The 12,947-nt window shown below is 36.9% G+C and overlaps 1 protein-coding gene across 1 annotated transcript in view; it reads left to right on the top strand.

The window, feature by feature from the left end:
• Positions 1–12,947, top strand: part of VWA8 (von Willebrand factor A domain containing 8) — a 179,392-nt gene that overhangs the window by 68,992 nt on the left and 97,453 nt on the right. Inside the window, exons 19-20 of the mRNA XM_084226836.1 lie at positions 1,095–1,201; positions 5,303–5,374. Of these exons, the coding sequence (XP_084082962.1) occupies positions 1,095–1,201; positions 5,303–5,374 (179 nt within the window). The remainder of the gene's footprint in view (positions 1–1,094; positions 1,202–5,302; positions 5,375–12,947) is intronic.

Below are 12,947 nucleotides of genomic sequence, written 5' to 3'. Positions count from 1 at the left end.
TATCGTTTCTATTATATGCAGTACAATATGTGTATGTAACTTTATACAAATATCTATCCAGCCATATGTATATATATATCTGCAACCACCTATGTATTTTTATATCTCTTATTCACATTTTTATATATAAATCTATCTATCTATCTATCTATCTATCTATCTATCTCTCTCTCTCTCTCTCTCTCTCTCTATATATATATATATATATATAGATATATTAAAAAAACTATGTATACAAAATAATTTGAACTCTTGCCAGTTGTGTGATGCTACCTGCTTACTTTCTTTTTTTAAATCTGGATACATCCCTTGAATTTTCTGTGTTTCTCTGTTTCATGCTATAAAGGCAAACAGCTAAAAACATCTGTCTAGAAATAAGGGTATTTTCAGTTTTATACAATGCCAGATTAAGAAATAAGTAGCAAAAAAATATTTATTTTTATTGTGTTTGTTATTAATTACACTTATTTGTTATTTTCCTAAGTACTGAATTTATGGTTCTTTTGATCTAAGAAATGTTTTTAATGTAATTTTTCTCTTAGAACTGTAGTTGAGGAATATTTCAGCTATGCAGTGCTGAAAGGGAGAATCAGCAGTGGCTCTGCACTGTTGTGGTGGGTGTGCTCCCCCTCTCAGCTGAGCCGCTTGTTACCTCACCTCTGTGCCTCACTCCACAGTGGGACAGGGGAAGACAGCAGAGGAATGGAAGTGTGAAACCTTGTGGATTGAGGAAATATAACCTAAAATTATTGGTGATGTTCCAGTAATACAATGAGAGTGTCAAATTACACCAAGGGAGTGGTCACAACTTCTGGTGTTTCTTATGGTCCTTATCCTGTAAGATCACCTTTTCATCATTTATTGTAATACACTTCTTTACAGTTTTAAAATAATTCAAATTCATGATAATGCAGCCTTTTGTAAATTGATACTCTTCCAAGTGTTTTCTTTCTTTAGATAGAAATAATGTACTACAAACAAGAGCCTTGTTAGAATCTGTAAATCATTACTTGTGAATGTTAGGTATTGATTGCATTGTCTGCTTAGAAGATGTTGTAAGAAATACATTTGCTTGTTTCCTGAAAAATGACTAGGTGAAATAAACAACGGGATTCTGAAGATAGGGTCTGTGACCATGCCAATTTATAACTCAGCTGAGAAAATGAAAGTGCCAGATGTTTTGTTTTATGAAAATGCACAAGTAAGTACAAATCTCTGACCTCTGAGTTAGAAAAGTTTATTAAATGTATACTAATGGGTATGCTCATATGTGTAGTACATAATGTACTAACTAAATTTTAAGGATATATTTCTGAAGTAGTTTCTTTAGTTTTAAATTTTTCTCATAGCATTTGGTGGTCATTTTAGACATATCTTCATCCCCGCGTGAAGAGATTACAACAATTCTGTTGAACATTTTGTTTATGTTTACTGCTGCTGGACTGATCCACCCTTAGGGCTGGATTGTAGCTTGCATCATGAGAATGTGTTTTACAGGCCTGTTGCATAAAGTTGTACCTCCCTGGGGTGGGTTGACCTTGGCTGAACTCCAGGTGCCCACCAAGCCACTATCATTCCCCCTTCCCAGGTGGAGAGGGGAGAGAAAACAGGCTGGAAAAAAAACTCATAGGTTGAGATAAGGCAGTTTATTAAGCAAAAGCAAAAATTTGTGTTTGCACAATCAAAAAGAAAAACCAACAATTTAAATTTCTACTTCCCACTAGCAAGTGATGTTTAACCACTTTCCATGAAGCTGTGGGCTTCAGCACACGTGGTGCTTGGTTGGGAAGGCAAACACTGTAAATAACAAATGCCCCCACTCCTACTCCTTTTCTTAAGTTTTGTATCTGAGCTGATGATCTGGTATGGAATATACCTGTGGTTACTTTGGGTCAGTTGGCCTAGGTGTGTCCTGTCCCAGGATCTTGACCACCCCAGACTCCTGCTGGGGGGCAAATGCTGGGGAGACAGTGCTGATGCTGTGCCAGCCCTACTCAGCAGGAGCTAAAGCACTGGTGAGGCTGCCCCAACTCAGGTCAGAATGGGACAATCCCCTCCCTTACCTGCTGATGATGCTGTGCCTGATGGCCCCAGGACAGGGTTGGCCCTCCTGGCTGCCAGGGCACTGCTGGCTCATGTTCAGCTTGCCATGGACCAAGACCCCCATGTCCCTTTCCATGGCACAGCCTCTCATTCCCCAGTCTGTCTGTACATCCAGGGTTGCCCCATTCAGGGGCATATGAAGTGCAGAATCCAGCACCTGTCTTTATTAAAGTTCATATGGGTGATGATTCCCCACCCCTCTGATTTGTCCAGGTCGCTCTGCAGGGCCTCCCTGTCCTCAAGGAAGTCTACAGCTCTTCCCAGTTTTGTGTCATCTGAGAACTTCCTTAGTATCCCTTCCCATTCTTTAGTACCCCTTCCATGACATTTATGAAGATGATGAAGAGCAGAGGGCTAAAGTTGGAGCCCTGTGGAACCCCACTACTGACTTATGTCACCTCATTCACTACAACCCTTCGTGCCCAACCAGCTCCATCTCAGCCAGACCCAATGCACTCCTTTACATTAGAATTAATATTGCATACTTGAAAAGCAAGGAGAATAGTACTTAGAAAATTAGTTATTTGAGTTATTAATTATTTCTTTTAAATTGTTTAGCTTATTAATTAGATATTAGTGTCAATTAGTTCATAGTAGTAGTAAAGTGGTTAATGAATGCAAGGAAAAGGAAGGGCTTTGTGACTGCAGGCTTTTTGGTTTCTGTTTCTCCAGCACCCTGTTTTGTAGAGCAGCTTTCTTCTCTGTCTAGTATAAAAGCCTCAAAACTGTCAGACAAAGGTATCCTTAGGAAGAGATTTACTCTCTTGGTTACCTTTAAAATATTTTTGCTATTGAAAGGCAATACTGATAACATGATCTTGTGAAATACTTTGCTTTTAGGGGCCTGGTATGGGCTTCCATATTTTCTTTTCCTAGTCTTTTTTGTACCTCATTTATAATTTTGCCCCAGAAAGACTTTGCTACATGGGTATCACCTATTGAAGGTGATGACAAGCCATGCAAGGGGAGCAGATGACAGACTTCATCTTCCCTACTAACGTTTCATGTGAGATTTTATTCTCTGTTGCCATTTTGATAAAGCACTTAATTTTTGTCTGTTGGAAAGGAAATACTGAGTTTTCCTAGGACTTAACACCTGCTTTGCTTTTTCCACCTTCTTGCTTATAGTTTCAGAAAACTGTAGACAAAACCGTGTTCAGATTTTATTCCGGGAACCTCTGTTAAAATTGCTGCAGAGAATGACCTGCTCTGTATCTTTCTTTGAATAGCTGTGCCTGCTAAATGCTGGAGGAAACAGCAACCAAATACCAGTCAGGATAGGTGTTCCAATTTGTAAATGAATTCTACTCTTATTTTCTGTATTGCTACTTGCAGTTTGGTGATTCAAGTGCTGTAATGATCATTTAACAAAACCTGCTGGAGAACAAATTTGATTTGAGTTTAGTGCAGTGCTTCATTGCCTAAAAGCTACAGAAATAAACTGAAAACAGAGAAAAGATATGTCCTCAGCCCTTTGTAGTGCTGCACAGTGTAATGAAACACATAGATTTTTGCCTTTGTATGTTTGGTCTTGAAACAATTCACATTACAGTGAAATTTAATATTGCCATGAAACATTGCTGTTGGTCCACAACAGGTGTCATAGAGATGGGAATAATTTTGTTAGGTAATATGCCAAATGCAATTTTCAGACAAGGCACTGGGGAGCATGGATTGATAAAGGTGACAGATGTGTCTACTTACAACTCCTTTGCCAAAATAGGTAATATTAAATGTCTGCAGGCATCATAATACAATGCTAATTTAAGTCCTGGTGCAAAAAAAGAACCAACAAAAGAAGAAGTATCAATATGTAGTATTTCTGGTGGGTAAGCTGCTTTGCAGGGGAACCATAATGTATGTATATTTGTTCAATCTAGGATAAAAAAACAGTCATCAAAAGGATGTATTTGTGCCTTAGCAATAAAATTTAAAATTGTAATCAGTGTGTGTGGTAAACTGACTTCCTAGAATTTCTCCTATATCTGGTCAAGTTTATTTTCCTCAGTTATAAATTTCTAGTGTATACACATGCAAAAAAATAGAATAATTTGCCTTGAAGTGCTCTCCTTAAATTGTGTGTTGAACATTCAGTAGTCTTTTGAAATGCCTGGTTAGGATTTCATGGTATTAAGCTGTGTTTACAAGAGTTTCTTTCCCCACCCCCAGCCTGTGTTCTAGAGAGATTTGGAAATTTAAAATATCCTTCACACAGTAATGAAGGGGGTTTATGCTCAGAAATTATAAGCAAGCTGCTGATTTTTAATTTTTATATTAATCGAGTCCTAGAGATGAGATGATAATGTATTTATTTAAAGACAATCATTCATTTCTCTAAGTAGGTTGACTGACCTACTTACAGATGACCTATTTTTACTAGATACAGTGGAGAAATATACACGACTTTATTGCAAGTAAAGTAGTCTGCATTGCCACATTATCCTGAAATCCTTTCTATCCTTTTAAACAAACCATTTGTGAGAAGTGAGATAAGGTTAAATGATGTACAGTGTGTGTTACCTGTTATGCTACTGTATATGTAAAAATATACCTCCAGCATTTTGGCTTCAATTAGGCACATATGAACTAATAATTAATAAAAATGGAATAGTTAAGCACTTATTATAAGATACATATAGACGCTTTTAGACTTGAACATGCATATTCCTATCTTTATTTTCCTTGAAAATCAAGCTTGATTAGAACAAAAAAAGTATATTTGTTATTAAATTAGACCTGGTGTTTAAAGTTCAATAATATATATGTGTATAATTAACATATGTGTTTTATTCTCTATTTGGTTTCTGTAATGTTCTTACTAAGATATTGCTGGAAAGCTGGCACAAACTAAAGAAAGTTCTTGCACTCTGGGTGACAAGCATTCATTCAACTAGGCTAAAAGGAAGCATACTAGGAATGATTACAGAGAATTAAAGGTATTTAGGGAAATCAGGCTCCCACAATGAGTTTGAGCAGAGGATGTAAATGCTTCCTTGTTCTAATCACTGGATATATTGCCTCTGCTATTATTGGCTGAGAGGCTATTGCTATAAAATAAGTAGGTATGAGTAAGTATGAAGTTCAAAAATATCTGGCCCCAAATCTTTGAAGTTAGGTTCCTGTTGTACCACTGTCATTAGTGAATGCATAAATATGAGAGCACAAAATCAAGTGAAAATTTTGGGGTTTTTTTCTCTAGCATATGATGGTAATGGAAGATATGCTCAAGGACTTTCTGCTGGGAGAACATCTTCTTTTAGTTGGCAACCAGGTGAGTTAAATATTTCTTGCGATGCGTGGAACAAACTCATTATTCAATAATATAATTTAATCTTTGTTTTGCCTCTTTGTAATTGCATTCATTTCTATTACTGAGGTAATTGGCCCATTTTTCATTCCTTATTTAACATTGTCCAGGGGTTTGATAGGCACACATTTGTGGAAAATGTAAATGCCATAAATGTGTTGTATATGGCTGTCAGAGTAAAAAGTCAAGGCATTGATCACAGAATATTCTGAGTTGGAAGGGACCCACAAAGATTATTGAAGTACAGCTCCTGGTCCTGCAAAGGACCATCCTCAAGAATCACATGCTGTGCCTGAGAGTGTTGACCAAATGCTTCTAAAACTCTGTCAGGCCTGACCAGTCCCCTGGGGAGCCTGTTCCAGTGTCCAAACACCCTCTGGGTGAAAAACCTTTTTCTGATATTCAATCTAAACCTTTCCTGACATAGTAATAGCTGTATGTAACATCATTAGCATTAAAATCTTCAGTTAATGGCTTTGGTTATCCTTCTTAACTATGTATCAAACCACTCCTTTAAAATCTCCAGCGGTTGGTAAGAGGTAGACACTTCAGTATTACCAAATCCTACTGATAGCTAAATATTAATTTTCTCTAAAAGAGTAATAGATTTGTATAGTTCTTTGACTAGCATCTTTGCTTATCAATACTTCATTGTTGAGGTTGGGTTTTCCTTCAAAAAGTAATCCTCCTTTAGTTTAGCTGTCCCTTAGCAAGGATGCAATAATTTTTTAGCAGATGTTTCTCTTTTTGTTTTATAATAGTTTGTAGGACATGTCTAACACAAAGCACTAATGATCTAACAACATGGCAATGAATATAAAATGCTAATTATTATTAATGTGCGTATATTGAAGTATAGTCTCATCTGTTTAGCATTCTTGTTATCAACTTGAATTTACAAAGATGGTTTATTTGAAACCTCTGTAGACTTTTGATGGATAATGCCAGCTTCTCCAAAAGGTTTAATCTCTTCATAAATAGAAATTTATCTATTTCATAAACAAAACAAGATCTATTTATTGTATTTCATAAACAGTGCTGTCTATGCCTGCTTCCAAGCTGGTGTTGAAAATGTTATGTAGTACAGATTGCCTGCAGCAACTGCTGGCAAGGAATAGCAGGAGCAGGCTGAACCACAAGAAAATAGAGGCAGGGACAGAGTCCTAATGATAACTTTTGCAGTCCCTTAGTGCCAAAGCAAAAGTAGCAGGTCAGGGGACAGCAGCCATTGTCACCCAAGTGCTCAGTGGCTGCCAGACAGGTCCATGGTGAATGAGGGAAGTCTTGAGATCAAGCTGGGAAATCAAGTCAGCCAGGTCCAGGCTGGGATCAGCAAGATACAGGGCCAAGCACAGCATCACCACAGTGGAAGCTGGGAAGGAACCAAGGAAAGGGCTTGAATGTAAATGCAGCTCCCGTAGCATGGAGGACAAAAGGAACCCCAGCAAAGCAGGAAAACCATGTCAGATCTGACCTTCAATACCAACAAGTAAAACCCTAGGTGTGGGGAAAGAGCTTGTGTATACCAGTGGTAAATCAGAGCTCTGACACGTGCCTCATTTGGCAGAAAAGTCTTGAAGACTGTACAAGTACAATTATTAGGATATAATGGGTTTTTCCAGCAGTTGTATTCTCATCTCTAATAATTTAATGCATGTCACATTTTCTTCCATCTTTTGAGTTTCTAATTGAAGACAGCATTAAAAGAGTTGACTGGATTGAAGTATTGGAACATATTGCTTTGATTCCAGACATCAGCTCAGCTGTACCATTAAGTTGGAAAATTAGTTGATTTGCTGTGCTTTCTCTTTGGCAGATCAGCAATACAGTTGTGTTTTTTTAATTGCTAACATACTTTTGAGTACTTCCAGGTTTACTTCTATTGAAGATATTAGTGTTTTCATCCATTTTTTCTAAGGAAAATTATTTTTTAAACCATTATTTTATTTCTGTTCGGTTACTTTTATCAGTTCAGTCTGTATAAGAAGCCAGGGTTTTGTGACGCCTTGGTCTGTACATCAGTGTGTACATGCATTTCCCATTTGTAAAAAAACAGATAAGGATTTTGAGGAGATACAAAGTACTGTTTTGAGTTCCTTTCTCTTAAGTGTCTTCTTAGTGAATGAGTGAATCATGGAAATTCAGTGTAATAACTGAAAATTCAAATACTCTGAACCTGAGTATTTCAAAACATAGGACTAACATCCCTTTGAATGCTTGTGTCATTTCCTAGATATTTAATTGAGTTGGCATTTACCTTAGGACATAATTTGGTCTTTCAAAATGATGACTGTATAAGTATCTCCATTCAGCTGTGATTTAATGTGCAAGGCTTGACCTGTTATCTTTTAGAGTCTGGATTTGGTTTTGGTTGGAAAACTAAATGTGGTTTTCCACCTCTGCCTCTTCTATTTGCACAACACATGTACACACCCAAGATTCCTGTTAGCTTAAGACCTCTGTCTTTTCAAAGTCTGTAAATGTGGTTTCTTCTATAACTCTAAGAGCTGACTGATGGGAACCCTTTTACCAAGACTGTTTTCAAGATACAGGCTCTGATGATTAGTATCAGTAAATTATAATTAAATTATCTTGGTGGATGTTAGGAACTGGCTTTCTTAATGGAACTGGGGAGAGTTTGAAGACAAATGTCAGATGCCAACAGATGTTTTTAGAAGCACTCGTTTTCTGAAGTAAACTGCTTTACAACACTTCATTCATGTTTGTTCCCTGGAGCTTATATGGTCTAGGATTTCACAGCATAAATGTTTTACATGAAATGTAAATATTTGTTTGCAGTAGTTGGTTATTTACTTTGAATGTTAACTGGAATGTGTTTCCATTTTGTATACAAACAAACAGGTTTCTTTGAGTTGATATGATGTGATATAATAGTTAGGAATTCTCAGCTATGAAATAGCTTCCAAGTAAAGGACAGGCCAGTGCCTTAAATATGGGTTCTGATACTGCTTCCTGAATGAGCCTGTAGTCTGAGCGTGTCAAAACCCTCCTGAATGCAATCCTCTGCAACCTGCTGTAGGTGAGCCTGCTTTAGTAGGGTGGTTGGACTAGGTGATCTCCAGAGTTCCCTTTCAACCCCAACTATTCTGTGATTAAAAGGACTTAGAAATGTAATGGCATTCTGGTACATTTGCTAATATATTTCCCTGACAATGTAATTTCATCTTTTCTGCTGCCTTTCTTTAACTGGGAGATCAACTTACATGAATTCTTGAGCTCACACTAGGAATTTATTTTATTCTTGAAGAATTTAGTAGGACAAATGATTGAGTCTTTCTTAAAGATATTTAAAATTACATACTTGATTAGAGCTTTTCTTCTAATATGATATTTTTATTTCTAACTCATTGTGAAATTGAATTAAGTGCAAACTGAGGATGTAATAATATCAATGATCAAGAAACTTGAAATAGCAAATGCTTGGCATTTCAACTTTTCTAGAAATAAGTCTTGGTTTCCTACTTAAACTTGTTTAAAAATAGACAGTTTCCTCTGCAAGTCAAGAATGTACTATCCTAAACCAATTTATTATTATTATTATTGTGAGCATGAAGAGCTCCAAATGAGCTAAATTGAGCCAAACACTATGATATTTCTTGTCTAGGGAATTAGGTATGACAGTTGTGGAAAACTCAGAAAATATTCTCTTTGACTTGGTACAGTCAGTGCACACATACGAGAATAGGCATGCTTTTAAAATGTGTCTCTGCTTACAGGATTGCTTTCTGCCTTTACACATTAAGCTGAAGAACCAGAATTGAAAAATAAACAAGGAATTGATTTTTTTTTTGGATGCTTCTTCTCACAGATTCTTTCCATCATCAACTTTTCATATGTTTCTCTCCATTGGACCACAGTTGTCTTACCTCACTGGAAATACAATGATTGTATTTAGCCTGACAGGGCTCTGGTTCTACTTCAAAGTCAGAAAAAGGCATCAACTCTACAAGCTTATCTAGAACTACAGTCAGAGATGCATCCAAAGCATTCCATTCATGATTCCTAACAGGGAATTAAGTTGACTCTTATGGTGAAATTTTCTTTTTTTGCTGTCACTATAATTTTGTTGTGCCCCAGATGATAAACTTGTAATTAAAAAAAAAAAGATACTAAACCACAGAACACTTACTGTTGTAACTGGTGAATATGTAGATTGCATCTGGGGCAGGAGTTAAAATCACCACTGCTTTTGCATTTAAATTTGTTGCTAACATTCAAGCAAGGCAGCCATGATAGGGTCGATTGCAGTGGTCCTCTGGTAGCAATGTCTGGAGTCTGCTGGTGGTACACCTTCTGCAGTTATTAAAATGAATTATTCACATTTGTTCCAAGCAGAGCTTCTCAGCACCTGGAGTGTGTGAAATAATTCTGCATAGGTACTGCAAGTTGCTTTGCTGATAATAGTACATTTTTTTAGAAAGCCAGAGACACATCCTCTGGTCTAAAAATCGCAGCCTCAGCCATAATTGCCTCAGCAATACATGCATTGCAAATGTCTTTGTTGACAGAAACACGAGAGCCGTGGCCATGAAAGGTGGTTTGGTGCCAGACCCAGGGTTAGATATGGAGCGTTATGAAGTGTTTTCATTTTCTTTATTTTCATTGTTCAGTGAAAAGTTTCTGTGGTAATGATAATACAACACTTTCTGTGACATTAGAAACTGAGAACTCTGACATGAGGGCTCTGTGTACTAAAATTATTAACTCAAATTTGTCTTTCATTCTCTAATAATGCAATTTTAAAATTAATTATAAAATGAAACTTCTTGAGGCGAAAAAGTGATAAACTGCTTTTTTACCAGTTTCAAAATTTGTTTCATTCTTTTGTAATGAAACAGGTGCTCTGATGTGAAGGTGTGATTGCAGTGTTTCAGCTAAAGGGCAATACTGAAGAGCACAACATGGCAACCTCTTCAGCTGGTTCAGTATGACCTGCAAATAATTTGAAAGAAAATAAAAATGAGGCAGCCTGGTTTAGATTTTTTTCTTTTTTCCTAAGAGGCAGTCTGTTAATTTCAAAAACTTGGGTCCAGTTCCTTTGGACTATAACTTTATTGTCTTTATTTGGGCTTTGCAAGGGACAAATTTCAGTTGTCAGTTCTGCATCCTGAATTGCAAAATGTCTCCTGGGACTTACAACAATCTTGTTTATATTTGAAACTGCAGCTTCTGCTAGGAAATTAAGCCATTTCATCCTTGGTAGCAAGTGTTTACAGTGTCAGTTAGAAGGATTTTTAACTAAGGGATTATTTTGCCTTCTAATTGCATAATTTCTTGTTTGTTATTCATTAGTGCAGATATTTACTTCCCATCTTTCTATTTCAGTTGTCCCATATGTCTGATGGAGTAAAAATTGTCTAATATTTGCTTTCTGAAGTATTTTTATTCTCTTCAGCTGAAGCACCAACACAGATGTTCTTTTCTCTCTAATTAGCATATGTTTATATTTCTGTTTAATTAAGTAACTGCAATAGTGTGTATATAAATAGCACACAGCAAGTGTTAATGGCAAACTGGCTTGTCCTCTGAATATTACCTTAGCCTGCAGTAATTGCAAAATTATATGAGATTATATTCTGAATCCATTCCAAGTTCAGCTCACTCTTTTAGTAAGTTCATATGAAAGATATGAAGTTCAGGTTATTCCTGTTTAAATGGTTTACTGCTAGCTGTGTGGGAGTCCAGAAGATCCAGTTTGATCTTTGGCAGTCAGGGCAAAGGAGGGTGACTTTGTTGCCATTTTTGTAATTTCTTGTTTCTTGGGTGCCTGTAACTAGAGTTGGTGTGGTTTTTATTTTTCCAAAATGTGTTGGCATTTTCCACATTTCTTGTTCACTTGAAGAAGATTACTACACGTATTCTTTATCCCATGGAGGTAAGGTGAATTTGGAACAAACCTACTTTTTTTGGCCTTACACTAATGCATAGTACTTAAGGAACAAACTCATCCAAACTCTTGTGTTTTGGAGTTTCTTAATGGTGCTGAAGAGCCTTCCAAATATCTTTGGTCTCTTCCTTCCTTTCTATTATATTGGGACTTCTCAGTGGAGTAGCTGAGACCTAGAGGAGTGGTAACTTGTCATGAAGTAGGAATGTAGAGGGATGAAATCAAAAAGCTTTGAGGAAAACTTTGCTGCAGCTACTGTTGCCAACCAAAGATTTTATGTGGTACACCACAGCCTCTGTGAAGGCACACAATGTACCCTCTGAAGCAGTTTAGTCTAGAAGTTAGGCAATGTTAACTTGTTTATAATAGCTAAAACCTGGTGGGAATGCCTTTTGGCTTTTAAATACTGCATGCACCTTTTTAAAAATGTATGATGTTCTGAAATTGAAGTATACTTAAATAAAAAGAAATATGTGGAGAGTGTGGTGAGATGCAGAGATAAAAATGAAGAAAGGGTGAGATGTGGTCACAGCACAGCTCCCATTGACTTCACTGGATTACTTTGGTAACTGTAAATTTATTTCTTTTTAATTACAGTAACCACTTTGTGTAATATTAAGTATGTTTTACATTGATTCAGTATGTTGATATATTTCATCATCTTTGTACTTGCCACAACTGGCTGGAGTCCCACTCTGCACTGAAACAGGATATGCAGTCTGCTTGGGATCGGTGCAGAAACTGTGTGCAGACATCTGCCCAGCCATCTTTAGCTCTCTTAGGAAAGGAAGCTGCTTTCAGCATGGGTGTTTTGTGCTTGACATTAGAAATATTCCTGTTTATTCACTCATTTATGATCTGACTGAAAGTAGCAGGAAACATATGTGAATAAAACTGTCTGTGTGCACCACTAGGGGATTCTTAGCCTGTTTCTGGTTACTTTGAATGTCAGTGATAAAATTTTTGAACTTGAATATTTCCCCCACATGGGTATGTCCTATAAGTTCCTCCAAGAACCTGTGAGCAGAATTTCATCCCCTTTCACAGCAGCAGAGAACTGTTTCAGGTGACAGTTTTCAGAAACTACTGTGAAACGTGTTAAGTGTGTTGCACCTTCTTACTACACCTCTATAAAGCTGTAGATTCTTCTGAAGTAGATTTGTGAGGAGGTGTGTGGCAGAGCACTGACAGAGTTGGCTCCTCTGTGTGGGAGTCAAGTCTGCAGTAGAATATAGGTAGTTCTATTTTTGTCTCCTCTGCAGTATTTTTTCCTCTGCTCTCATGGTGAGAACTCTCCTCCTGTGATTTCATTAAACATATGTGCATGATTCTCCATTCTTACAAATGTAGCAGAGGAGAGAGAGAGACTGTGGTCCCATTTTAAGAAGCTTAAACAGTTTGCAATTCTGCAGCTGGCAGTTACCATCACTCAGCTAGAACTTACAGTCATAAATGTCATAACTTGCAGCTCTGAAGGCTCCTATTCTGTTTCAATGCCAAGTGAAACAGATTAGTGAAACTCAAATTGGTTTAATCTAATCTCTTTAATCTTTCTTTGGGTTATATTTATCTTCTTTACACTGTTGTGGACTACTAGATACATTTATGCAGTCAGAGTGAGAATCTCAG

Source organism: Fringilla coelebs, assembly GCF_963513975.1.
Source record: "Fringilla coelebs genome assembly, chromosome: 2".
In the NCBI taxonomy this organism is placed as follows: domain Eukaryota; kingdom Metazoa; phylum Chordata; class Aves; order Passeriformes; family Fringillidae; genus Fringilla; species Fringilla coelebs.
The sequence above is the reverse complement of the archived record's forward strand: the minus strand, read 5'-3'. Positions and strand labels throughout refer to the sequence as shown.